The 26994-nt window shown below is 38.5% G+C and overlaps 1 protein-coding gene across 1 annotated transcript in view; it reads right to left on the reverse strand.

Moving 5' to 3' along the window:
- FNDC3B (fibronectin type III domain containing 3B) overlaps positions 1-26994 on the reverse strand; it is a 354949-nt gene that overhangs the window by 174403 nt on the left and 153552 nt on the right. Inside the window, exon 4 of the mRNA XM_037908819.2 lies at positions 3211-3287. Within this exon, the coding sequence (XP_037764747.1) occupies positions 3211-3287 (77 nt within the window). The remainder of the gene's footprint in view (positions 1-3210; positions 3288-26994) is intronic.

Consider the following 26994-nt stretch of genomic DNA (forward strand, 5'->3'; position numbering starts at 1 on the left):
TGGTCTTGCAGGGCAGAGAGACATCCTGCCAGCTCCCTTTTACCAAACGTTTTTGCAATGTTGCAGAGGTAATGAAGCATTTTAATCCTGGGTTGCAGTCACTGGATGGCAATGTAATGTTCAAGGCTAATACACTCAGCTCCAAAAGCTTGGCATAACAAAATGGAAAAAAGTTTTATGGCTCTCTCTTAACAGACATGGTTATTTCTCCACAGGGTTATTTGCTTTCTGCCTGAGTCTGAGATGTACACTTTGAGGGCAGACAAAAACCAAAATAAAATGTATTTTTATTCACATCTTGGAGTCCCACTTATTTGCTTTATATCCTTGCCCAGGCTCTGCCAAAAGAGACAGAACACAATTCAAATTATCATGCAATAAACCCTATTAAATACCAACACAACAGAGCAAAGTCAAAAGCGAACAACACACACACAGCTAGTACATCATCAACATCAACCAACCAATTTGACTGCTATCTTCTTTCAACTATTATTTAGCATGAAGTCATCTGTAAGGCAAAATATTCATTTTCCACATGACAGAAAGGACATTCTGAGGCTTTTAAAAATTAGTATATAGTTTTCCCTAAAACTTTGCAATATGCATTTCCAGCTGCTTTTCTTAGAAAGAAAATATATTTTAGAAGGTACTTAAAAGGCTTCTTTGGTATAGTTTATTACTGGTGGTCTGCAGAAATGCTTGTGAGTTGAAGTGGCACTGGGTTCAGAAACAAGTACAATCTGTGGATTATTACTGCCAAAGGCAATTTTTGGGAGACACTTCTGTAATATACTGCCATTTATCTTGGTAGAGCCTGAACCAAGATGAGTGAAAAGGAGGAGTTTAGTACTAAAAGGTGTTAAAAAGAGGAGAAAACAAATTCAAAGAGAAAATAAGCAAATCTGTTTTATTTTTTAATAAAACCATTTTAATTATTATAATCTTGTATTTTTTCCAGTACTGTCCACCAGTGCTCAGAGCAAATTTTTTATTTTATTCACTAAATTACAAGATTTTTAAATGGCATTTAGGTACCCAATTCCCATTTGTGTCTGAAAAGATTCCCCTCAGATTTCTGTAAAGTACCCTTCACAATGGCCCACGGTATTTTTATAATACTTAAAATGCAGAAAGAAAGAAAGACAGAAAGAAAGACAGAAAGAAAGAAAGAGATATAGATATAAATATAAATACCCACATCTAATCACCCACATCTCCAAACAATGCCCTTAGAAAAATGATGAGTTCTGAAGTGTGCCCTAAGTATTAACAACTTTGGGCTCTGTTGGACCAAATGAAAAGGGCAGCAAGGTCCAGAGTCAAAACTCCCTCATGGAAAAAGCCCTGCCTCCAGCTCCCGCCCACTGAAAACAAAGGACACCTCCAATGGTACCACAATGGAAAAGAGGTGACCTCTCAGGTAGTCAGGTCTCAAATCAGTTACCCCTTTTCATTCCACTTGGAAGCCAATCAGAAACCAGAGTGGACTATGGAGTATCAGTGTAATGTATTCTCTGTATGACGCTCAGCGGCCAGCAATATTCAGCACCAACTTCAGCTCATGAATGGCTTTAAGGAGTATCATCACTGTTATGCATACTATACGAGATAATCTCAAGGTGACTAGAGTTCGGTTGCATGAAGCAAGGTCATTTCTCAGTGTGCAGAGAAGAAAACAAAATCAATGGCTCTTAGCCACAGCTGCTACCTGAACGCTCAAGAGCAGCCAGGATTTAAGAAGATCCCCAAACGGAGAGCCTGCATAAAAAAGGAACAGATGCTTTCTCAAAGGTTATGATCTTGCATATGGATTCATACGCACCAACACACTCTCCCTCACATGGAGGTCAGCACTTATGTAACCCTTTACATCATCGGTGCTTGCATCAGAAACTCCAACAAACCTGGTGGCCCCATAGAAAATGATTCACATGGTGCCCTAAAACCCATCTCCAGCACTGCTGGCCCCAGAAAGCCTAAGGAATTGTGAGGAAGCTAGAACTCTGCCACAGAAAAGCATAGTGTACTATCTGCTAGGCCTTAGACCAGCCTACAATCAAATTTTTCATGAGGTCCTTTGCAATAACATATTGGTAATCACTTCCCCTGCATTTATGACATTTTGTCTCTGTACTTGAAAATTAAAATCCCACCAAATGACTACAGTATTTTGTGGGATGTAAATGTAATCCCATCGACAGTCTTTCAAACACATATGGCTATTACAGATTCCATTTAAACTCAACCCATACATTGTTTACTGGAGGGGAAAAAAAGACAAAATCCAGTCTATTCCTATTAAAAATACAAAAAGATTTGATATTAAATAACCAAAGAAAATCTTGAATTATTTTAAAAATTCATGTAATTTAAAATATTTAAACATTAAAGGTATGTGTACACTTCAGTGGGACTTTTACCTGACAAAGTCCTATAAGTCACTGAAATGGCGATAGGATCAGGTTTATTGTATCACAACCAGAATCAGGCTATCTTGTCCAACCTCTTTACTTGAAAACTCATACAAGTTTGCAGAAGACGCAAAGAAAACAGATTTTTAATAATCTTATGTGGATGTCTTATATAGAATAACAATTACTGTTTTTAAGAGACCAAGAAGATTATACCCTAAAACATGACATTTTTCTTAACACACTTGCTTTTTTTTTTTTTTTTTTTTTTGCCTTTTTTATAAATTAAAAAATAGGAGACAATTCACAGCCTTTTAAAAAACAATATGCATTAGTTATTCTGCATTATTTCCTGGTGTGATGACAATGATGAGCAATAATACCTTTTGCAGGCAGTATAAATGCACTGGGTTCTTCTCCTCCCCACTTCTCTCTTGGCTCGTACACTTCCTAACTCATTAACTGAAACTTGTTGGATAGGAGATATTTTGAGGAGTTTATTGTCTACACAGTGTGTATGTGTAGCTTTTATTACTAGAATATGGGTACAGATGGTATTTTACTACTTTGTATATATACAGATGTAGAGGGGGAAGAAGAGAATTGCTTTACCTACTGCGGAAATGGTAGTCACCTCTGAGTGAAAATGCATTATACATTTGCCAGCATAACTACACTGTCCAACAGGAAGTGAGGAACATCCTAGCCAGACTTTTGAGAATCAGGGTTATTGCCCTCATATGCAAATGTACACCTTAAAAATCAAAATTAGATTTATGTTGCTGAAGAAACATACCTGTGAGATATAACCTGGAGGCACATGTATAGGGGGAATGGATCCATTGGGTGACATCATGGGAACCTCTGCCGGTCCTAGTTGGAAAAAAGAAAATATATATATATATTTTAAACACAATTAAGCACACATAAATTGTACTGACAAACATCACCACGTTAGAAACCTGTAACAACTGAAATTGAACAGTTCAAATAACTTCTAGTGTCTGGCTAATTTCTCTTGGGCCAATACACTCAAGATGATGCCACTGCCATATAGCTTTTAAAAATACTTTTTAAAATTATTAAATGAATGTTTTCAGTTTAAAAGAACTAAAAATGCAGCCTTTATGCTGTTATCCACCCAGCAAAGAAGATAGAGGTAGGCAGTAATGTGAACTCCCCCTTCCTAGGAGTTCACATTACTTCCTAGGAGTGCACATTACTGCCACAATTCCTATATATCATTAAACTGAATGAATTTTCCTCTCTGAGAGATCTAAGGAAATGGGGACTGCACGTTCTAGACAGCTCCCAAGTAAAGCCTCCAATTATAATAAATTTCACATATATGAAAGAGTCTTTTCAAGAACACACTAGGACCAAACTCTTTATCTCAGCAATTCAGACTAACCTTGGAATGTGACTTATGTAAGCAAGAGCCTTATAACTTCCACTCAGAAACCCAGCCCCAGATGTACTAGCTCCATTTTGAGATATCAAATACAACTATAATAAAGTAAGTGCCATAAGTATTAGATTATTATGAACTGAGCCACACAACTAAAAAGTAGCCAGGTAAAATGGAAAATAGAAATTGTTCACTCAACAATTTAAAGCAATGTTTAAATAGCCGCAGTTAAGATTAGGAAAGGCAATTAATAGAGATGCAAAGTTGTCAACAACAGCAGAAGTTGTCCTGATAGCAAAGTGCCAACCAAATCTCAAGGGATTTTTTACTGGATTGTTTCGAAAAAGTATGATGCTATCTAAGTAAATTCTTATTACAGATCAGTTACAAGTGATATGGTAAATAAATATTGTAGTGGCACCTGCCAGTGGTGCTAGATTAATAAGGTGTATACAGTGAAGCAATCTATAATATCCAAATACACTTGAGAAGAGTATGGGAGAATTCTGCTCCCAGTTACAGCACAGTAAATGAAACTGTAGTTTGGTCCTATATTTCTATACATGAATTATCACCTTCGCTGAGGTCCAACACAGCAGTCAGTTAATAGCATACCTCAGCACTACCCAGCATTTTAGAAGAGGAGTCTACGAATACTGCATCCAATAGCAAATGAAGGGGGGAATGTAGATAGGCAGAATGTAATTACCTAAATTGGAATTTGGCCAGGAGGCTGGCACTGAGTCCTCCTAAAGTTAAGAAAGGTTCTGCAAGATCTCTCATCACCAAAAATTGTCTGGACCTTGTTTTCATGTTTCATTGGGAAGATGGCACCAACAGCAGCAGTGTCATCTAATCACCAGCCCCACTTTTTACAGCAAGCTGGATATTTCTTCTGAGATTTCCTGTGTAAGTAATAACCAGATCTGACCCTGCTGAGATATTCTCGCTAAACACCTCAGAGAAACACATGACATCTGTCAATGGACCAGCTGCAACACAAAGTGATACAAATGGTGATGCAAGTTACACATTGGTAAATGCATCTAAGCTCCCGCCAACCCTCCAAAAGGTGCAGGGATGAGGTTATAGCATGAATAGCAACCAACGAAGTCTTAACTAACCCTGTCTCTATACACCTTATAACATCTGATTTTCCTTTTGCTCTCTCTGCATTTAAATTACACCAACTGACTGGCATGTACCATTTACATCCCCCTTCTGAATTTGGCTCAGGTTCTCAAATTAAATAATTTTTCATCCATCGATTTTGACATTAGGGGTTACACCAGATAGACATAGCTCTGAAATATGATTAACTTGGAAGATTTTGCCAGACAAATAAGAATTTGATAAAGCAGCTTCTGAGATGATCTCGGGACAAAAATATGTGGTCCACACAATGGGCAAGACATTAACAGAAAAAGTGCTCTTGTATCTACTAGCCCCCTTCCTTTTCCATACCTGACCAACCGGGGACCTTACCTGCTGTTCATCCTTTTTCCTAAGGACAAATCCTGATGAAGAATAAAGGAAAAGAGATAATCCATCTAGGCTTTCCCCTTTATATAGTTTGAGCCTAATAAATCCTGGCATTTCTTTTCCTTAAAGATCACATATTGAACTCTTTATCTTGCATATATTTAAGTGGAAATGGAACAAAAGCAACATGGTTAGCATTAAGTAGCAATAAATTTGTGGGAATTATTGCCATCTGCAATGGCTTTATTTTAGTTCATCAAAAATATGAAGTGGTGACCAGTTCAGAGAGGCATGTATCAGAACTCCCGTTTGGATAATTAGATGGGAATAAATTAGATGGGAATAAATAATTAGATTAGAATAAAGCCCTGGCTGGGATGATTTAACTGGGACTTGGTCCTGCTTCGAGCAGGGGGTTGGACTAGATGACCTTCTGGGGTCCCTTCCAACCCTGATATTCTATGATTCTATGGGGAAAATGTAAATTGTCTATGTGGTTTCATTTGTATAACATATTTTTCAATTTCTATCCTAAGCCACTGTAGGCTGCACACAACTGCCACGTTTCACCCCAAAAGTGGTTGTATTTCAGCAAGGAAAAATGTATAGTTTATATAGATATATATAATATCAGATACATTTAACACACATACAGTCAATTTTGCTTATGGAACTTGACCTACATCACAATAATGAGGGTAAATAATTAAATACACCTCTACCCCGATATAACGTGGTCCTCGGGAGCCAAAAAACCTTACCGGTTATAGGGATTAGAGTGTACGAAGAAATAATGTGCTTTGAAATAATGTGCTCCACCCCCCGGAGAGCTGCTTTACCACGTTATAGCCGAATTCACATTATATTGGACCGTGTTAAATTGGGGTAGAGGCGTAATTAAAATGGTCACGGGTACATACTGCAACATGAGTCATTCGCTGGGTTATTTTTACTTGAACAACTGTTAGAAAAAAATTACTGCATAAACTGAAAAGACCATAACTTAGCACTTAAGTGACCAGTAATTCAGTTGCTATATAGAATTCAGTGAATGTTGCTTAATGCAATAAACCCTGAAAAACATTTCATCCATTTGAAGCCCTCCCCAAATTGGGATCCGCTTATAGCTGGAGGGGGTCTAACATGCAATGGCTGCCCTGTGATTATTTCCAATCACATAGAACTACCAGCTCTGAACTAAATTTAAAAAGGAACATTTTTAGTACTTGCAAATACACAGCAGGCTCTAACTACTCTTCAACTAACCGAAACACACTTAACTCCACTTCCTTTAGAACCATTTACACTAAAACATCTGCCAGTTGCTCATATGGAGCAGCAATCTTCTTGCAAGAAGAACTCAAACTCCTGTACAACAGATGCTGTTGACTGTAACGCTACCAGTTCAATAAAAATATCATGTTTTATCATCAAAATGTGAACCATGCAAACAGTCTCTTAACCTCAGGCATGACCCTTAAACTGTTAAAGTCATTTGGATAACAGTTTTTAAGGAATGTCAGACAGGTGAATGATTTGCTGCTAGAAAATCTTTTCTTCGCTGCCTTGATTTCAAGCCTCACCAAATTACTTTAGCATACATTATTTCTTCTCTCTCATCACTGTTATCAAAACAACTTCCAGGGGTATTGTATAACAGACAGAAATCGTCTCCAAAGGGGGACATGTCCTGGGAGTTGTTAAAGTCTGTTCTCTGTAATAAAACCACCTTTAGTGAGTATTGAACAAATACAAAAGGAACTGTCATTTTTAGGGAAATTAAATATTTATTGATTTTAAGAAAAATGGGACTAACAGCTGCAGTTCTACCAATTCTGTTGTTTCGAGTCACAAGTGCATGCCCGTATTTCCTTAAAGGGTTTGAATGCAATGAGTTTTATTTCAAGTTTCTGAACAAAACCACAACATTCAAAGTGAAATTTAACTAAAAGAGCCAAATTTCACTTTGTTTTAATGTGCAGCCATATATTGGTGCCAGGTTCACTTGAATGGTTTACTAAACCAGGGCTGTGTCTTGAGTTTGTAACAAAACCCAAAGCCAGAGGAGTGTGGGACACCTCTTCTTGCAGCACAATAGTCCAAATTCTGCTCCCAGTTACACAGGTGTAAATACAAAGTAACTCCATTGACTTTCAAACGCCTGCCCCCAAATGCCATGGCCAGATCTGTTCAAAATGGAGGAGCCCTTTAAAATGTAAGACTAGGAGGAGTGGTTAAGTAGCAGAGATACCCCAACACACACACACACATACACACACACACACACACAGCAGGCAGCCAGGAGACTGGGGGAGGTGTGAGGGAGGGTATGAGAGTGCACTCTTTCTCTTCTTCCCATAACCACAATGGGAGGGAGGCTTCAAATTTATCAGACACATATTAGCCAGAGGCCATTACAAGATGGCAACCCTGTGGGAAGTACCTGGGAAGATTCCCAGCATCCTCCCAAACTCTCAGCAGATGACAGCTGCAGGATTGATCTTCTCACCAACTACTGACCATGGACCTTCCTTGCTGGTGCTCCTCTCCCCGCTTTCTTCTGCGCTGCCCATTGACTAGTAGGTTTAGTCCTGTGGCAAGCAGCTGCCTGATGAAGTTTTAAAATATTGTGCTGTCTGTAAAGTGCATTTACCTCTATTGTACAACATAAATAATGCTATTTGTAACCCTAAATGTGTCATTGCTTTTTGATGCTATAATGTAATAATACAGCCCTGATGCATGAATTGTAGATTAAAAGTGTGGCTTAACAACACATTCTCCACTTCTGTCTCTCTTCAAAAATGTGTCCAGTTCTGTCATGAGCAGGTTGACAATTCTCCTCTCTATTTCCCCCTCTGTCACCAAGTATAAAGTGATGTCTTGTTTCAGGAAATTCTGACTCAACTGCTTATAGGCTCGCTCTCAGACCATGACTCCTTTTAAAATTAATTACTACACAATGACATTTTTGGCAGAGATCGGGTCCTTTCCTGTTCCTGCAGGACCTTTTATATACACACATTTAATTAAATCTCTCTAGTTTACTCTTTTTTCTTCTTCTAAGGTATAGAGGCCAACTCTAGTTAATTTTTTCTGCCTTGGATCATTTCAGTTACTTTGCACCATGCCTTTGCAATTTGCCAACTTGTTTCTTCTCGTGTGGAATCACACAGAGTCTTTCAAATGAGGCCCCACGAGCATGGCACTATGTTATTCTTCCTTCCTCCACTGTTCCACCTAAATGTATTACTTGTCTTGGTTTTATTGCTAAACAACATTCAGTGTACAATATTATTCACAGTGTGTTCCAGGATCTGGGCATAGGCTCTGTTGTGCGATACCATTAACCATTTTACCTTGGCTTATTATTAGGACTCGGAACCCACCTGGCTTCAGAATAAACTTCACATTCAGACCACATTCACTGAAACCTTCACTGATTTTCATGAATTTAGCGAGAGAATTTGGGTCAACGTACAATTTTACATTGAAATTAGTGAAATTAATGGAGAAATTACCTGACACTTGCTGATTTCAGCTGAGTTTCACTTTGAAATTGAGAGGTGCTGGGAACTCAAAATTTAGGAGGAGTGTGAACTTACATGGATTGATTGGCTCAGTAAACACTGACATAAATCCCTGCAAAGTAAATCCACTGAGTTTTGTTTAGCTTTATGATTATAATTTGAACAGAAAAAGTGCCGTGCATCACTCCCATTCATACTAAAATTTATATGATCTCTGCTTGGAATACAGGGCACATCTCGGGAAACGCATTTGTTAAGCAAAAGGTGTGACCAAAATGGGGAGAAGACAATTAAAGGTCATGTTGGCCAGTGACATACACCTGCTTCTCTAAAACAAATGACCAGAACTTTTTCAGAGAACAGAGCAACCCAGGTCTCATTGACCTTGGCAGCAATCCAAGAGTTTCCACAAAGATGAGCAGCTGTTCCAGAACAATTTCCTCAATGAAGCAGGCAAAAACATTCACTATCGTGAATACAAGTCATCTCTTTACACTCCATTATCATCAAACAAACCTATCATCTACTATAAGGTGGACACTGCAAAGGAGAATCAGACACATCTGTTCACCTCTGGGGCGAATGGGCTTGCTCCCCTTTGCTGGTCAGGTTCCAATAGTGTTTTTTTCTTTGCCTACACAGTGAAGCTGTGTTAGTTAGCACATGCTTGCTGTGGCATGATCAAAAGTGTAAATCATTCAGACTATTGTATAAAATCCTAACTCTTCATCATATTAATCTCAAATACCTTTTGTCTACAACATGTGGCCACAATTTTAAGGTGAGATATTTCACAAACCATCAGGGCTATATCAGATGCTGTATATGTTCCTGGAAAGCCATGAATCATAGCGGTCTTATGAGTTGGAGCTTTTGAACCTGATTCTCCATTGCCTTGCCTCTTGTGGAGTCATTCCCCCCTGTGCTTAATAGGTATAAAATGTTACTAAATCAGAATGGCAGTGATTTCTATGCACTGGGCTCTCTCTCTGCACAGTTGTAAATGACATCACAAGGTGTAAGGTAGTTGAAAAATCAGGCCCTCTGTCTCTAATCTTGGTTAGCGCGACACTAGATCTTAATGTCACTTATCCAGGACTCAATGTTTTTGATTCCAGACGTTGGATTAGATTCCACGTTCAGGAGAAAAAAGGAGAAACTTCTTTTTGGTGGCAGGAGCTTAAAGGGGGAAAAAAGAGCCACTATTTGTAAGCTTCTTAGGAGGGTTGGAATATGAGAAACAATCCACTCTGATAAATCAGTGTTAGCACAGGTGAGGCACTCAAAGGTGCAAAATAAATACAGTAATACAATCTACCAAAATACAGAAGTAGTAAAGGAATTTATCACATGGCTTATCACCTCATATACACATACATTATGCATATATAGACACATGCTGTGTACATACGTACACAGCAGTCAACACTGAAAAGTCCTTAAATGATGCAGAGATGGGAGCCACATAAGCGTCTGGATAAATAAACAGATGTGACACACAAAGGCAGTATTAACCAGCGGCTGATGCACTGTGGTATACTATCTCCCGCTTCCTGAGGTTAAAAATGAATATTAGAGTGTGGTAACTGCTGACTTAATAATGAACACCTCTGTGTACACAGACAGACAGACAGGTAATCCCTTAGGATGGATATACAACACACTCGCAGAGAATACGTACACAGAATCTAATCTGTCTTGTACTGTGTCTAGTCATATACATTTTAATTAGCATTTAAACAAAAGTGCATTTTCTTTAGATCCCCCCCCCCCAAAAAGAAGTATTTGTCTGCTGTGGTAATAATGTATTTAGGCTCTTCAAAAACTGATCATTTTGGGACAATTTGGGGGGATTATGTCTCGGAAATCTACAGGACTTTCAGTTTTGCCCTCTCTGAGACTTATAAACAAAGGGTGAAATCCTGGCTCCACTGAAGTCAATGGAAGCGTTTGTAGCCTCAGAAAAAGGATGGATGAAGGTATCTTAACCTTACACACAAGAGGCACTGGGTGGCAGAGAGTCACACATATGTATCAAAGCTTTAGGTTAAAAACAAGTATGTTCTACAGAGTTCTTTCGTAGAAAGTCTTATGAAAATGTTTTTATCTGACCTGCATGTTTATTAGGTAGATAGTATGGCAGTTTGGTGGGGGATGGGGACAAGGTTAAGGCCATCTGGGTATTTCTAAGGATGCAGGCCAAACTTTGTTGTTGCTATTGTTTTTGAATATATAACTTAAAATAAAACATGAGATGATCATGCTGTCGGTGCCAAAAACAGTCATCAAGGCTGATGATTGTGCTTTTGACAAGTCAAAGGCCTCACTATCTTCTCACATCAGTTTTACATGATTTTAAATACCATTCACTTGTTATACCTGGATTTACATAGGTGAAGTCAAAAACTGATTCTACCCCCTACCATCCAAGTTATAAAACCTTAAGAAAAACTTTTCAAATTAACATACAAAAATTGAGTTGTAAGTGCAGTTACTCAAGTTGTCCAGGCATATGTGGGGTTTGGACACAGATTAAAATACCTTTGTTGTTGCCAAAATATGCCTGCCCAAGTCCTCTGTAACTTTGCTAGGTTCTTTTGCTACACATTAGTGTGAATTCCACCTTTATTAGGAGCGGTGCAGTGAAAAAACAACAACAAGATTTTCAAGTTCATTTGCCAAAAAGTATATTCTAAAATAATTAAACCAAAAGCAGCATTTTTAAAAAAGGTTAGCCTTCAGTATTCCAGTGCCATTTCTCTATGAATATCTAGAGGTATTATTATCTGCATATCTAAACATGCAGATCTGGTTTACCTGTTCAGCACACAGATACTACACTGATGGGTGCTATAGTAAAACCCAAGCTCGAGTCTGGATTTGATTGATGTCAAACATGTGTAGAGAAACTGTCTCAACCAAAAATCAGACCAAAATCACTTAGAATTGGTGCCAAGAATATCAAAGAGACAGTGCTTAGTGCATTCTTTTGGTCTGTGTGCATGAGATCTCTTTGCTCTGTGCTACCGGTCTTTCAGAATACATTACTTGACCTGCTTTTTCTACTTGACCTACAAGTACACAATGGGAAGCTCAAGCAGCTTATACAAAGGTGGATCTGATCTGTAGTTAAGGAGCAGCATAAGACTACATGAGCTAATATTTTTAATAGCAGTAACCAATCCTTAGAAATATTTTAATAATTAACATAACAAATCAAGAGCTTTCCTAATCAAGAGCATGCTATCACATAAGTATGCATATGTGTCCCAGATATAATTTTCTACTTTTAGGCACGTTGTATGTAAATAACAAATTAAGGTACACAGTAACAGGAAATTAATTATATTAGGTCAGTCTCACTGAACATTTTTTGTCCAAAACTAACACAATAGGACATGTTTATTATGAAGAGGCTGTATTGCACCCATAACTGAAGTTGAAACTCGTTTAAATGCTCAATGTGGATCTACATATAACCACAACAAATGGATCCCACCTGACATTTTGCATACCAGATGTTAATCCAGAATAGGATCTTACAATCTGGGAGAAATCAGACCAGATGTTTTAGAAATAGTAGAAGTTCCACAAATGAAGAGGTTTTACCTTTTACACCCCTACTGTTGGACCTTTTCTTCAGTCATCACATTCTTCCCCAGTAATATACCTTTTCTGCAGCACTGGTGAGATTTTTTATTTTCACCAATGCTAGTTTTTATTCTCACCCTCACTAATTTATCCTCATATAGGCCAAACACTTCAAACTCATATATTTAATTTTAGGCATGTGAATAGCCCCTTGAAGTCAGTGAGACTACTCATGCACTGCAGAGATAACCTGAAAATCTGGAAGGGCCCACAGCATTCAAATAGACACACTTGCACGCATCATGAGCATATTTATACTGGTCCCTTTAAAGCCGGGTGCAAACAATGCACCCTCAATGGTGTGCACACCGCACTGAAAATGTGTAGTTAGGTTTGTAGTTAAAAACACCCCTTTGCATGGGCAAATGCAGACCTTTGCAAGCATAGCAGGTGAACATGCATTTATGTAGATGCATTAATTGCATAAGCATTTTGCTAATCTGTCCTTCCAATGTTGCAAGCAGCCACCCATTCACTCTTCACAACTATCTTCTGCCCAAAGCATCAATTTAAGGAGATACCACTAGAGCATAGGAATGTTCAATTGTAATAAGCACTAATAAGATAATTAGTGTGTTTTACAGGTACTAGCAATATCAAATGTATTAAGAAGTGCTATGAAGATTAACTGTTTTGCTGCCCTAACCTGCATGATTACTTAACATGAATAAAGATTTCTGTTCAGCTGCTACAATAAAACTCTTCTGATGGTTGGCTCATCGGTCACCACTGCATAAACACTTGCAAAGAGTATGTTGCAAAAGTTTAAGCATTGAAAATAGGCATAATCCCATGGCAATTCACCAGCTGGGTTACAGTCTGTAAATCTCAACTGTTTAGACCATAAAACAAGAAACAAACATCTGTCTAAAATTAGTTAACTAGAACAGCAAATGCTGTTAAAGAAATTAGGATTACTATTGAAAGAAATGGAAAAAACCCCAAATATATTGAAAATCAACCATCTAAACTAAATCCATTATCCCACAAAAACACTGTGCACATGATCAAATTCTCCTCAGTAACCTGACACGAGCAAGCTGTTGACTATATGATGAATAGAAAGACAAGGTGGGTGAGGTAATATCTTTTACAGTATTGGGCTATCTTCTGTTGGTGAGAGACAAGATATTACCTCATCCAGGTTGTCTCTCTAATAACCTGGGACTGACATGGCAACAGCAAACACAGATTACATGATGAATTTCAGTTTAGACTTTCCAAGACATTTAGATAGAAAGCAAATGTATCAACCCCTTCCTCATTCAGATCACAGGATGGACCTGTTCTGGCGATTAACCAGGGTTGTGTAGTAAAGGAGGTTGTTGTCTGTAGGATCCCTGCCTCATTTGTTGCAGAATTTGGAAGGTGTCTAATGAACAAGTCACAAAGCCACAGAAAAAGAAAGGAGGGTCTCATGGTTAAGACAGTTGAACGTTGCCCAGGAGAATTGTCTTCCATACCCGCCTATGCCACATAGTTCCTTTGTGATGCTATCAAGTCACTTAAACCACTCTTTTCACAGGTGGTAATTAATTGTGTGTTCCTCATTTTGCACGTGCATGATTTGCAGCCCTGGGGTCTGATTTGCAGAAGTGTTGAGGATTCCCACCTGCAACTTAACCCAATAAGAGTTTTGCTTGATCATATTAAATTGGGCACCCAAACTTAGTGGATACCTTTGACCTTAAAATCTCTGTCCCTCAGTTCCCTATCTATAAAATAGGGATGGTACCCCCCCATTTCACAGTTGTGAAAATAATTTCCTCAATATTTGTGAAGCACTCAGATACTAGTGATGAGCGCCATAGAAATACTCATAGGAAAATGACCAATTCTGTATTCATAGCAGGTTTTGAATAATGTGCAGTAAATAAGGCATGGAGCCCCCTGTTTAACCATGAGAAAACGAAATATTGAATAGCTGTTCACTAAGTGAACATGGTCCACCCCTAGCACTGAATGAGACAAACAGTATGTCATCATGTAATTAAAGACTATCATAGTGCATATTCAGTACTCAAGGGATAGAACTAAGACTGCCTGTACAACCTTAATTCTGGCATTTCCTAACTTTTTAGTGCTTGATTTTGCCTACAATGTTCTTTTAACGATTTATATTATAATATTACACACAAAAAACTATCACTGCAGCAGGTACATTTTCAAATAGCATCGGCCCTGAAACAGAGGTACCTCTATCTGCAGAACAGATACAGTTGGAAGGCATGGTTTTGTGCTATCGTAATCCTCATTACAACAAACACATCGACTGGCACAAAAAATCCCAAAAACTTCAGGTCAAGATTTTTTTTGCTAAATCCCAAAACCCTGTTTTCATGCAAAATTGTTTATAAATAGATTATCTTTTCATACATTAGTAGTCTTCCACTTACTATGCACTTCCATTTAAAATTATAAAATGATCAATGCACCATACCTTTATAAAAGCACTTCGTTGCCTACTGATTTGTCCAAATTAGCAGCCAAATGAAACATTCAAGGGCCTATTCCTACATCTAGGGATTCCCAAATTCCTAATGGGAGTTTATGACTCTAGAACCAAACTTTTCAAGCAGGTCCATACACTTAATCTCAGACATGGTGCAAAATATATCTGTTTAATCAGGATTTTTAGGTTGTGAGGAATTTAATGCACTCTAACAGAAACCAAGATGGGGGCAGCTTGATTTTTATGGCCAATATTGATTATGTGTTAAGTAATGTCCATTTTAATGCTTATATTCCAGATAGCTATGTACCATATGTATTACTGTATTAAGTGCCTGATGCTAATATAGATCATTTGTTGGCAGGGGGACACGAAGCCACTAAACGCTGGATATGCTGTAACCACCACAAGGACACATGCTTTTGCCATTGCAACCTCAAGACAACAAAACAACATGTGTCAATGATGCAATGCTTTTTGTTGTGGGTGTTAAATTAGTGGCATGTCACACAGAATGCTTTCATTTACAGAAGTTTTGCTTTGATCACATCCTCTGTGAAAGATGACTATAATCACACTAATACCAGTTTTTTGTGATATTAACAAAACAAGACATGCTCGAATTATTATTTATAATATAATTATTACATTACCATGGCAATACCAACACGATTGTACTGTCAGATGTTGTGTAGGACAGCAGCAGACACTACCAAGAAGATACTTAAAAACAAAAACTTATAATTTTGACACATATTTTCATTAGAAGATAATTAGGTAACAATGGTTATTTGGTACTCATCCACCCACAGCAAGAAACACTGCATAGCTAAACTATGCAACTAAAACTAAAGCCAACTGGCAAGCCAACACCTTTTTGGCCCTAGGAATGACTAATAATTGGAGCAAAGAACTGAGGTGCCAGGACTAATGGGTTCTATTCCTGGCTTTACCACCAACTCAGTGGGGCCTTGAGTGAATCATCTCTCTGGATCACAGTTTACCCACCAGTAAAATGGGTAATAATATCTACATACTTCACAGAAATATTAAACCGTGAGGCTCACATCATCATTGGTACTTCATGTTGAGACCATTAGGTGACAAGCACGATGTAAGCACAAATAAATCAAAAAGTGATCACAGAAATTAGTGTGTCACTGCCCATACAGGAGAGAGCGCAGCCCTGATTCCAGGAAGTGGTGCACTGTAATCTACATTCTGGGAAACCTGAGTTATGATCTAAACCTGGAAGTACAGTTTAGAGTCATCACACCTCTACCTTCTCTTCATCTTGCTATCCATCCGTTATTATGCCAGCAGCAACCTGTCCCTCAATTTGCATATGTACAAATGCTAATTTCAGACTTGAGTAGTGACAAGTATTAGCTCCCATTTGGTACTCACAGGAACCTCAATGAACAGCTTTCTCTATGGTCTAGTTTGGAACTACACTTCCCATTTTAATACCTTTAAAAACAAACAGTGTTTAAAAACTTGCTTCTATGCTGTGATATCACTATATTCTACAAAATAAACATAAGTACCAAACATACAGACTCATTTTTCTATGGCCCTGGACATGCAAACCTCGCTAATCTAATGGCATAGCACGATGCAACAACAGAATTTGACTAAATGCCTAAAGTTCTCTTCAGTACAGAGAACATTAAAGAATTAACTGTTTACAAAATGTAAATATAGTAAATTAAGGTTTCAGAGTAGCAGCCATGTTAGTCTGTATCCGCAAAAAGAACAGGAGTACTTGTGGCACCTTAGAGACTAACAAATTTATTTGAGCATACGCTTTCGTGGGCCACAGCCCACTTCATCCGATGCATAGAATGGAACATATAGTAAGAATATATATATATATATATATACACACACACACACACACTGTGATACAGCAGGGCCAGAGAGCAGCAGGAGAGTGTTAGAAGGGAGCCTTATTTCCTGTAGAGGGAAGAAGGTTTGCTATAGATTAATTAAAGCACCTGAATCCATTCACCTGATAAAACCCCCCTACTCCAATCAGACAGAAGGAGTTGAAGCAGAGTGGATTGGTGTTGGAGCAGAGAGCAGTTTGGAGGAAAGCAGAGGAGAGTTTGGAGAAGTGCTGCAGTGGGCTAAGAAGACCAAGACCCTTGGTAAAGAGACACCTGGTTTGTGCAGAGGGAGGGCAGGAAGCCCCACAAGCTGAAAGGGCAGGAGAGGGAAGTAGCCCAGGGGAAGGAACCGCTAGTTCAAGTGGTTTAGTGCTATCCCTAGGGCCCTTGAGCTGGGACCCGGAGTAGCGGGCGGGCCCAGGTCCCTCCCTCTCCACTCCCTTCCTCTACGACACTAGTGGGGCAGTTAATACCCCAGTTCAGGGGCAAGAAACGGTGCCCTGAACCCCCCCAAGAAGAGAAAGCACGAGACCCATCATAGTAGTGCTGGCACTTTGCCACAATACACATACAGAGAACATGAAAAGATGGAGTAAAAGGCTAATTAATTAAGATGGGCTATTATCACCAGGAGAAAAAAAAACTTTTGTAGTGATAATCAAGATGACCCATGTAGACAGTTGACAAGAAGGTGTGAGGATACTTAACATGGGGAAATAGGGGGGTGGAGGGGAAGTATGTGGGTTATTGACAAGGTTTTTAAGATGTATAAGAATAGCAGTGTCGACTCAGGGGTTTATACTTCTTTGGCTTGCTCATTTTCAGCCAAGAGGAAACAAACACTTTCCTTTCAAGAGAACTTGTTTGTATCATTCACTCAGCTTGGCAAGGTTTTCACGGGTGCAGTTATCGTGGAATAATTACATTGATATGGGTCTCCCAAACAATGACGTTCCCAGAGGGATTACCACTCTAAATAACAGAAAGTCAGCTATGACTAGAAGTCTGGAATCTGTAGAAAGCAAACGGGAAGGCGGGAATGCATCCTCTTTGCCAATATTTAAGGAATGCTCTTGACTTCATCTTAACAACTATAAGTTGAAAACCTAACTAAATATTTGCATGTCTTTGTACTTGACCTTCTATGTTAAGATTTAAGAACTCAGTTACCTGGCTTAACAGTACAGCCTTGAATGGATTGAGGAGTTTTTGTTTTAAACATTTGTTGCTTCAGTATTATGGATATAAAATCTCTCCCCACCAAAAAAAATTTATTACAAGGTTGGGAAATGCAGCTTATTGAATAAATCTTTTTTAAAAATTTTGAGTCACAATTTAACGTTTTTAACTGAATGAAGGTCAAAGTGGTAATAGGCCGAATTCATCTCTGCTCTGGCAAGAGCAAAGAGTTTGCACAGCCATTAGTGTGGGACTGCTGGGAGCTACAAAGCTAGGTTACCATGCATTCTCATTGCAATGGCCCCTATAGACCACTCCAGATACACAGAATTGCTGGGGCAGAAGAATACACAGGCCAACCTCCTTGTACTCCAACCTAACTCCCTCCTTCCTCTCTGCCTGCCCGTATTCCAGAAATCTTCTTGTGCCAGGAGCTGATAGGGAGTGCATAAATTTCAGGGGTTCAGAGTGGAGAGAAAAGGGAGTTAAATCAGTGCTCTGACCCAGATGTGCCAATTTAGCTGGTAAAAAAACCACTGATTTCATTCAGGGCTATTTTCTGGTCCCAGAACATCACTCTTTACAACATTTTTGCATCTAAACATGTGATATTTGAAACATGTTTGTGTTTCAATGAGAAAAATGATTCCACCACCACCACAAGAAACAGATATTATGAAGAGGTTTCTCATTCACTAATAAGACCATATTAAAGAAGGTCCGTTTTCATTCAAAAATGTTTCTTGGAAGAAAGAAGTAATACAGTATTTCACAGGAGATTCCCTCCCTTTCTTCCCCCTAAAGCTGGTAAATTAGTCCAATTTAGTGAAAGGGAATGAAATATATGAAAACCCATAATGAAGTTTTTAGATATCATTGTGAATATGAGCTACAGTTCTGCCTCCCCCGTCTCACACACAAAGGTGGAGATTGTATATTAATCTGGGAGCATGTGAAATTCCATGGACAAATTAATGATAGACAGTGAGGGGGGTCACTTGATTTGTAAAAATCTACAGAATCATAATTTCAATAGTGTCATCCTCTGTGGAGAGTCGGGGGGGACTCACTGCCTCGCCAGTTGGTGGAAATTTTATTAATATGTCATCAGAAATAGGTTGAGTTGCATATCATTCAAAAGCCCTTTCTCCCACAAACAAAATGGTACCAAACATGGCAAACCTGGAACAATTATGTAGCTCCACAGACAAGAAATGTTTTTTAAAAATCGACTGTTTTAAATTATACTTTAATACGAGTATTCAAACACACCGCCCTCACAAACTTAAACTGTGTTATCAGTTAATGCTCAGATACCTGATAAATTATTTTAATGCTACAGAATACTATGAATGGAAAGTTTCAGAGTAGCAGCCGTGTTAGTCTGTATTCGCAAAAAGAAAAGTAGGACTTGTGGCACCTTAGAGACTAACAAATTTATTTGAGCATAAGCTTTCGTGAGCTACAGCTCACTTCATCGGATGCATTCAGTGGAATTCACTTCATTGGATGCATTCAGTGGAATCCAGTGAATGCATCTGATGAAGTGAGCTGTAGCTCACGAAAGCTTATGCTCAAATAAATTTGTTAGTCTCTAAGGTGCCACAAGTCCTCCTTTTCTTTTTATAAATGGAAGGAGTACTTCAAGTTGATTAAAGAAGCAGTTCGGTAGTACTGAATATCAGCTTTATTATGCCAAAAGAGTTGTAATGAGGCACTGGTTAAGATGCTGGTATCCAGCCAGAAATTAGTGGAATCCATCCACAAAATGTATGCACACCGTTACATAACATGCATTAAATAGTTAACTATAATCCCAATGTAATTAATTACAAAATTCTAGTTTTTACTTTGCTCTTGATAATCTTTAAGCATGAAAGGGGAGAGGAAGAGTACCAACTAGCAGCTGAATCTTTGGAAAATACTATCGCGAGGATCTGGTTAAAAACAACACTTGGTGGCATCTTATATGCTATAAGTAGCACACCCATAAACTAAATTTGACAAGGCTGGACAGGAAATACATTGAGCATCAGGAGAAAGTTGAAGATGCTGGGACAAGTGCCAGCTGAGGGTGAGACTCGCCTTATACTAGGTCCCCTGGCATGCATTTTGAGAACACCTGCTTCTTCTGTAGTAAGCTGGAAGCCCGAAGGCATGCATTAAGCACAATTTCAACATGTGAGACAGGAGAGAAACTGTATCAAGCAATGTGATATATGCCATCATGTGCCAGCAATGCCCCTATGCCATGTACGTTGGCCAAACCAGACAGTCTCTACGCAAAAGAATAAATGGACACAAAGTTGACATCAGGAATCATAACATTCAAAAACCGATAGGAGAACACTTCAACCTCTCTGGCCACTCATTAAAAGACTTAAGGGTGGCAATTTTGCAACAGAAAAGCTTCAAAAACAGACTCCAACGAGAAACAGCTGAGCTTGAATTAATATGCAAACTAGATACCATTAACTTGGGTTTGAATAGAGACTGGGAGTGGCTGGGTCATGACACATATTGAATCTATTTCCCCATGTTAAGTATCCTCACACCTTCTTGTCAACTGTCTAAATGGGCCATCTTGATTATCACTACAAAAGTCTTTTTCCTCCTGCTGATAATAGCTCATCTTAATTAATTAGCCTCTTACAGTATGTATGGCAACTTCCACCTTCTCTGTATGTATACGTGTGTGTGTGTGTGTGTGTGTGTATGTATATCTTCTTACTATAGGTTCCATTCTATGCATCCGATGAAGTGGGCTGTATCCCACGAAAGCTTATGCTCTAATAAATTTGTTAGTCTCTAAGGTGCCACAAGTCCTTCTGGGTTTGTTTTTTTGGGGTTTTTTGTATCAAGCTGTCATTCTTAACAAGAATGTTGCATGGAAAGTAAAGGTAAATGGGTGCATGGACCCAAACACGGCCCGTGCATACCACATTGCGTACCACAGAGTGCTACACCAAGAATATACGTAACATGTTGCATCAAAAGGTACAAGCAACAGAAACAAATACTGATTTTACTACTACAAACCATGAGGTGCAGCTGGAGTTCATTAATTGCCTAGCAGAGGCTCTAATGGATGGGAAAGTAGTGACAATGGCCAATGCAGAGGCTGAGTACAGAGAAATGTGCACTTTGAACGGGACTGAAGAGGAACAAATGCTTAGCAGAAAGGCTAAATTGAAGATGAAATGTGGGATATGGATGTAGTTCAGCAATTCTATCCACAGAAATGAATCACAGCGCATATCTTAAAAACTAAAAGACCTGGGGCTATCAAAAGTGGAAAAAAGCATCTCTCTCAACAGTAATGTGAAGACTCTGCTTGAAGCTGCCAAATGTTTATGGAAAAACATTTTGTTTTGCAGTATGTGAGAGTTTCAGGGACCACAGCTGATGCCAAACCTGAAAAAACAATATTGCATGCCTGTTGTATCAACTAGGCAAGGTACTAACAAGCTTCAACAAGACTTTATTTTCAAAGTGGAAACCTCTTTACCAAGCTGCTGCTGCTGCACCCTCTGTAGCTTGCTCCCAGCCTTTCAACTCCTCCCTCCTCCTTCCTGTTTCCTGTCCTTTCAGACTCCCAACAGCCCGTGCTCCCAATTCTAATAATTACAAGCAACATCTAAACACCAATGCCCTGTAATTCTTCTTTAAGTGATGCATCAGCAGTCACAGCGACTTCAGCATCAGCAAGTATGACAATAAGCATGTGGAGCACAAAGCTCCCATTTTATCACAAAGCCTCACTATGAGTGCTTGAATGAAAGGCAGGTTTCACACACACACACCAACTGTGTGGCATATGTGTAATCTACCACTGCAAGTACCTGTCGGAAAGTCCAAATTATGTTACTGGAAGGCATTTGATTCAGCCTCCAAAGACACACTCTTGCTCTGAAGGTGCTTGAAATGGCTGAGACAGTCACTGAGGTCATAAATATACTGGAGGCATTCGAATGCTGAGTTTAACATTTGAAGACCAACAGTACAACACTTGCAGAGCTATGCAGGCGGATGTTTTCCAAGAAGCAGACGAATGAAGAAAAACTGCCACCAACACAGGCTGCATTTATACCTGCTATCAAGAGAGCAAATTATCAAACAATGGAATGGCTCTCAGATGATGAAGTGCATCCAAAACTATCCTCCTCTGTCAAGTATGGATGGATTTTGGAGGATAGACTGATCACACCAGTTGAGTGTGAAATACCATGCACTCCTGAATCAATCCTTCGGCTAATCAAATGCTCCAGGGCAAAGACCAGATGCTCACCATTCTGCAAATATTTGGCTAGCAGCCTGCATTGTATGGAGATGTGCGAGTGCACTGTGGGCGAGGATCAGTGTGACAACTAGACAATGACTTTGATGAATAAATGTTTCCAGTTCTTCATCTCAAGGCTAACTTTCCTAGGATTACCAAAGGTCAATGTGTTGTGGGGTTTTTTTTAATGTAGGCAATGAATCCCTGTGTTAAAGTTTCATTAAAAAAAAACCTGTTAATTTTTATTTTCTCAAATATATAACTACATAATTGTTCTAGGTTTGTCGTGTTTGGTACCATTGTGTTTGTGGGAGAGACAAAGGGCTTTCAAATGATACCCAACTCAGCCCATTTCCAATGACACTGTATTATCAACATTTTCACCAACCAGAGAACCTGGAGCTGGGTGCCAGGGAGTGGGAGCAGCAAGTATTCCCTGCGATGGCATTGAGGGTGACACCACTGAAATTATGATTCTGTAGATTTTTTTTACAAATCGAATGACAACTCCCTCACCTTTCCGTCACTAACCTGCCCATGAAATGAGATTTCACCACTTCGTGCTTCCCAGATGATATAATTTAGTTATAATGCAAAAGTAAGGCTTTAAGAATGAGGCCTCCAGACCAAACCACAATTCCAAGGCTCTCACAGCTTGCTGCACATTTTATTAATAGCATCTTACACAACAGTGACTAAAACAATAGATCGGGTCATACAACTCAGCACATCAATCCTTCCAGTCACAACTAAAACAAATGAAAACAATCAAGACTGGGTGACTCAGAATTCCCATCACTAGTTCTGAAGAAAGCCCTGCTCACGTAATAGCTCTTACTGATTGAGTAATGATGAAGTTCTGTCCCCATGAAGAACTCTGGGCTTGTGACTCAGCTACTTCCACTGTACATGGTTGTGTAAATTACAAATCCAACAGTAACTTTTTTGGTTTGTGAACATCAGTATATAATCTAGGGTAAAAACCAAAGAAAATATACGCTACACTAGACAGTGATGCCAATTGCAACTAAGGACAGGCATTTTATTGAATTAGGAAGACTAAAAAAAACCCCAAAAAACAGCTTTGACCATACGTTAATTCTACTTGAAGTTTACAAGAATTGCAACTCATTAGCTCTTTTCTGGTTTAAGTCTTCACTCTTAGTATAATCTTTCTACTAGAAATTTAAGATTGCACAGATGCTCAGTAACTTATTTATTAAGTGTTTGAGATGCATATTAAGAAAGCTTACTGAAAGCGCACACAAATATGTAAATTTCTTGCCTCTGTTTGCATTATGACTGCACGCCTAGTATCACTGAATACTTAATGCAGTTGCTTCAAAAGCAGAGATCTCAAGTTTGACCATCAGGGAACATGCTCTTTACCCTCAAGGACTCTACTGAAAATCAAGAAGCCACAGAAGTTATGGCTGTGTCCCCTTTCTCTCCACTCTTTGAGCCGATGCTTGGCTCTTCCTCTCTTGTAACAATGTTATGCACTCCAGACTTGGGAGGCAGGTTAGTCATTCAGAGATTGGAAGGAGCACGATGGTGAGCATGAATGCGTGTGACAATAGCATTCACACTTCTTTTTTTATGACTCAAGGTACTTAAGAAAGGCTATAAATTGTGAGGTTATAAATTGATAAGGTTATAAGTTGTTCCATACTACTTAATTTCTTTAATTCTCCTCCACTGATGAACCACTATGGTGAGAGGAGAAAATCAGACAATCTTTAGAAGATAACTTAGTCCAGTGATGATAGAAAAATGTGTACTGCAATCACAGCTCTCATACTTCAGTTATGGAGGTGGGGGTCTCAGGAGAGGACTAAGCATTTCCACAGTCCTTTTCATTCTACCCTACCCTTCAATCCCCACTAGAATTTCCACCTCCATGAGCCTCCCATCTTTCAGCTCTACTGATGTTCTCCATGAGCAATGCATACTTCTCCAGCAGCTGGCAGGTTTGTCCTTTTTAAATAATTCAGAACATTTCAAGGCTTCTTCATCTTAGTTACAGTTATAAAGTGCAGAGGAGAAATGAGGGCTGACACTTTTCTGCTGAGACTGGAAGCCCCAATGACATTTTATTCTAGCCTCTGAGAAGCAGAAGTGCATGAATCTTTAAGTCCAGTACTGAACCCAGGATGTCTAGAAGCTACCAGAAAACAATAAAATTTGTTTATATCAAAGTTATTTACTAGGGAAAAAGGTCAATAATGAATAACACTTTGCACTTCCATAGCATCCAAGAATCTCAATAAAACTTTTCCTGAGTTAGGTAAGTAGGATTATTCCTCTTTTACAGAAGACGAAATTGAAGAATATTTGCCCTCAGTCACACAAGTGAGTGGAAGAGCCAAGATAGAACCAAAGTATCATGATTTTCAATTCTGTGCTCTAATCAGCATATCACACATTCTTATTTCTTGGAGGGCCTCAATAAGTCCTATAACCTTCCATACCCGCTCAGAGCAAACAGTTATAAAGACTTCTCGGAAAACATGGCTTATCATTGTGCATTCTGCAGTACATCTGAATTATATTAACTCAGCACAGATCCTATTGGCAAAATTATATTTTCCAAAACATAGTATTTCAGCATAAATAAAAGCTTATTTTGTACCATATGTTTTAAAGAACTTTTTTGCAATATACATAATTATGAGACGTTACTAATGGCAAAACTTGAATCTACAAATCTGACAATTAACAATTTAAGGTCAAGTATCAATACATTCTCTGTACTATTGTATGATACGGACTCTGCTGTTTGCTGCAGTCCTTTGTGTGTGAAATCAAAAGACATGGGCACTATCTTGCAATATATTAAGTGAAAACATCTCAGTTCTGGGAATTCCTCCGTTTCATAGTGTAAGCAAGCACTACTACTAAGCAAGACCTACACTTTTTTTTTTTTTTTTTTTTTTTTAAGTTAGGGCAAAAATGTGATTAGCCTACTTAAAGGGATAAATTCAAAACACCCTATGGAAACGTATACAAAAATATAGGTGATTGTCTTGAACTGTATTATTTGATAGGGAGTTGAGATCAGCATACATGAATATACGGTCAGTCCAGTTTTAAAAACTTGGGATTCTAAGATGGATGATGAAATTCCTCATTTGAAAATTCAAATCAGCATGGAGGTATATATTTATATTGTATATGTATGTTAAAGGTATATTTTGAGGCCTAAATACCCATTTGAGCACAAACTAGATTTTTCACCTAATTTAAGCGTCTAAAGTTGAGAACACAGTCTCTACTTTCAGTTCAATTCCACATTTGCGGGAGTTATAGATAACCAAGGTATGAGAAGCTAAGAAGTTCACAGGACAAGTGGAAAAAAAAAAAATCAACAGTGCAATTCTCTGATGGTGAAAGTTTCGAGGCTTGCATGGTGCCATTACTCTGTATTGTCATGCAAGGTAAATACCAAGGTTCCATCTTCCATCCCAGAGTTGCAGAGGCAGTCTACCAGGGTCCTGGCTGGGAGAAACTGCCCTGGGTTGCTAAAGTGACCCCCTCTGGCTGATGAAGGAGCATGACTGATAAATTTAAAACTGGAGATGTCTTTTGCTAGAAGACTATTGGCTGCAGTACAGTGTTTATAGATTATGGTTCTGATCTTTTCAGGTGCTGGGAACCTGCAATCATTAAATTAATATTAATTAATCTAAGTATATTACATCAACACTTATCTTTATCACACAAATTTGAAATCTCATAAAAAAATGGCAAGTTAGTTTGACAGAATCTATTTTCCGTAAACCCATGTTGACTGACATTTATTTTATTACCCTCCTTTAGCTCTTGATTAATGAGTCCTGTATTCCATTATCTTGCCTGGGATCAATGTCAGCCTAACAGGCCTACAATTACCTAGGTCATCCCATTTACCCTTTTAAAATATTGGCATAACATTAGCTTTCTTCCATTCTTCTGGAACTTCTCCACTGTTTCAAGACTTATTGAAAATCAGAGACAGTCCAGCAAGCGTCTCGGCCAGCTCTTTTATACCTCTTGGATTAGAGTTATCTGAACCTGCTGATTTTAAAATGTCTAACTTTAGTAGCTGCTCTTTAATATCCTCCTGAGATACTAGTGGAATGGAAAGAGCATTATCATATGATGAGACTACATCATTTGTTTTTTTCCTCAAATACAATGCAGAAATACTTATTGAACACTTCTGCCTTTTCTGTATTATTATTGATAATTCTACCATTTCTATCCAGTAATGGACCAATATCATTGTTAGGATTCTTTTTGTTCCTAATATACTTTAAAAAGCTCCTCCTTTTAGTCTTTAACTTTACTGATCCTTGTGTCCCTTTGCTTCCCTTATCAATTTTCTACAATTCCTAGCCTCTGATTGATATTCATTATTATCAACTTCCCCTTTCTCCCGTTTGTTTTTATTTTCACACACACAACTTGTTATAATAACCTTCACTTCCCCTCTAAACCATGGCTTTTTAAAACACACACACACACACGTCTTCTTCCTCAATCGTGGCTTTTTATGTTCTTAAGCAATTCCCAATTATCATTGACATTTTTCTGATTAAATTCTTCCTCCCAACTGATTTAGCTCATAATTTTTTTCAGCTTTACGAAACTGGCCATTTTAAAAGACCAAGTGTGTATGTGTGCATTTTGCACTTTATTCTATTTGCACATTATAAATGTGATCAAGCC

Source organism: Chelonia mydas, chromosome 9 (assembly GCF_015237465.2).
Source record: "Chelonia mydas isolate rCheMyd1 chromosome 9, rCheMyd1.pri.v2, whole genome shotgun sequence".
Lineage (NCBI taxonomy): Eukaryota > Metazoa > Chordata > Testudines > Cheloniidae > Chelonia > Chelonia mydas.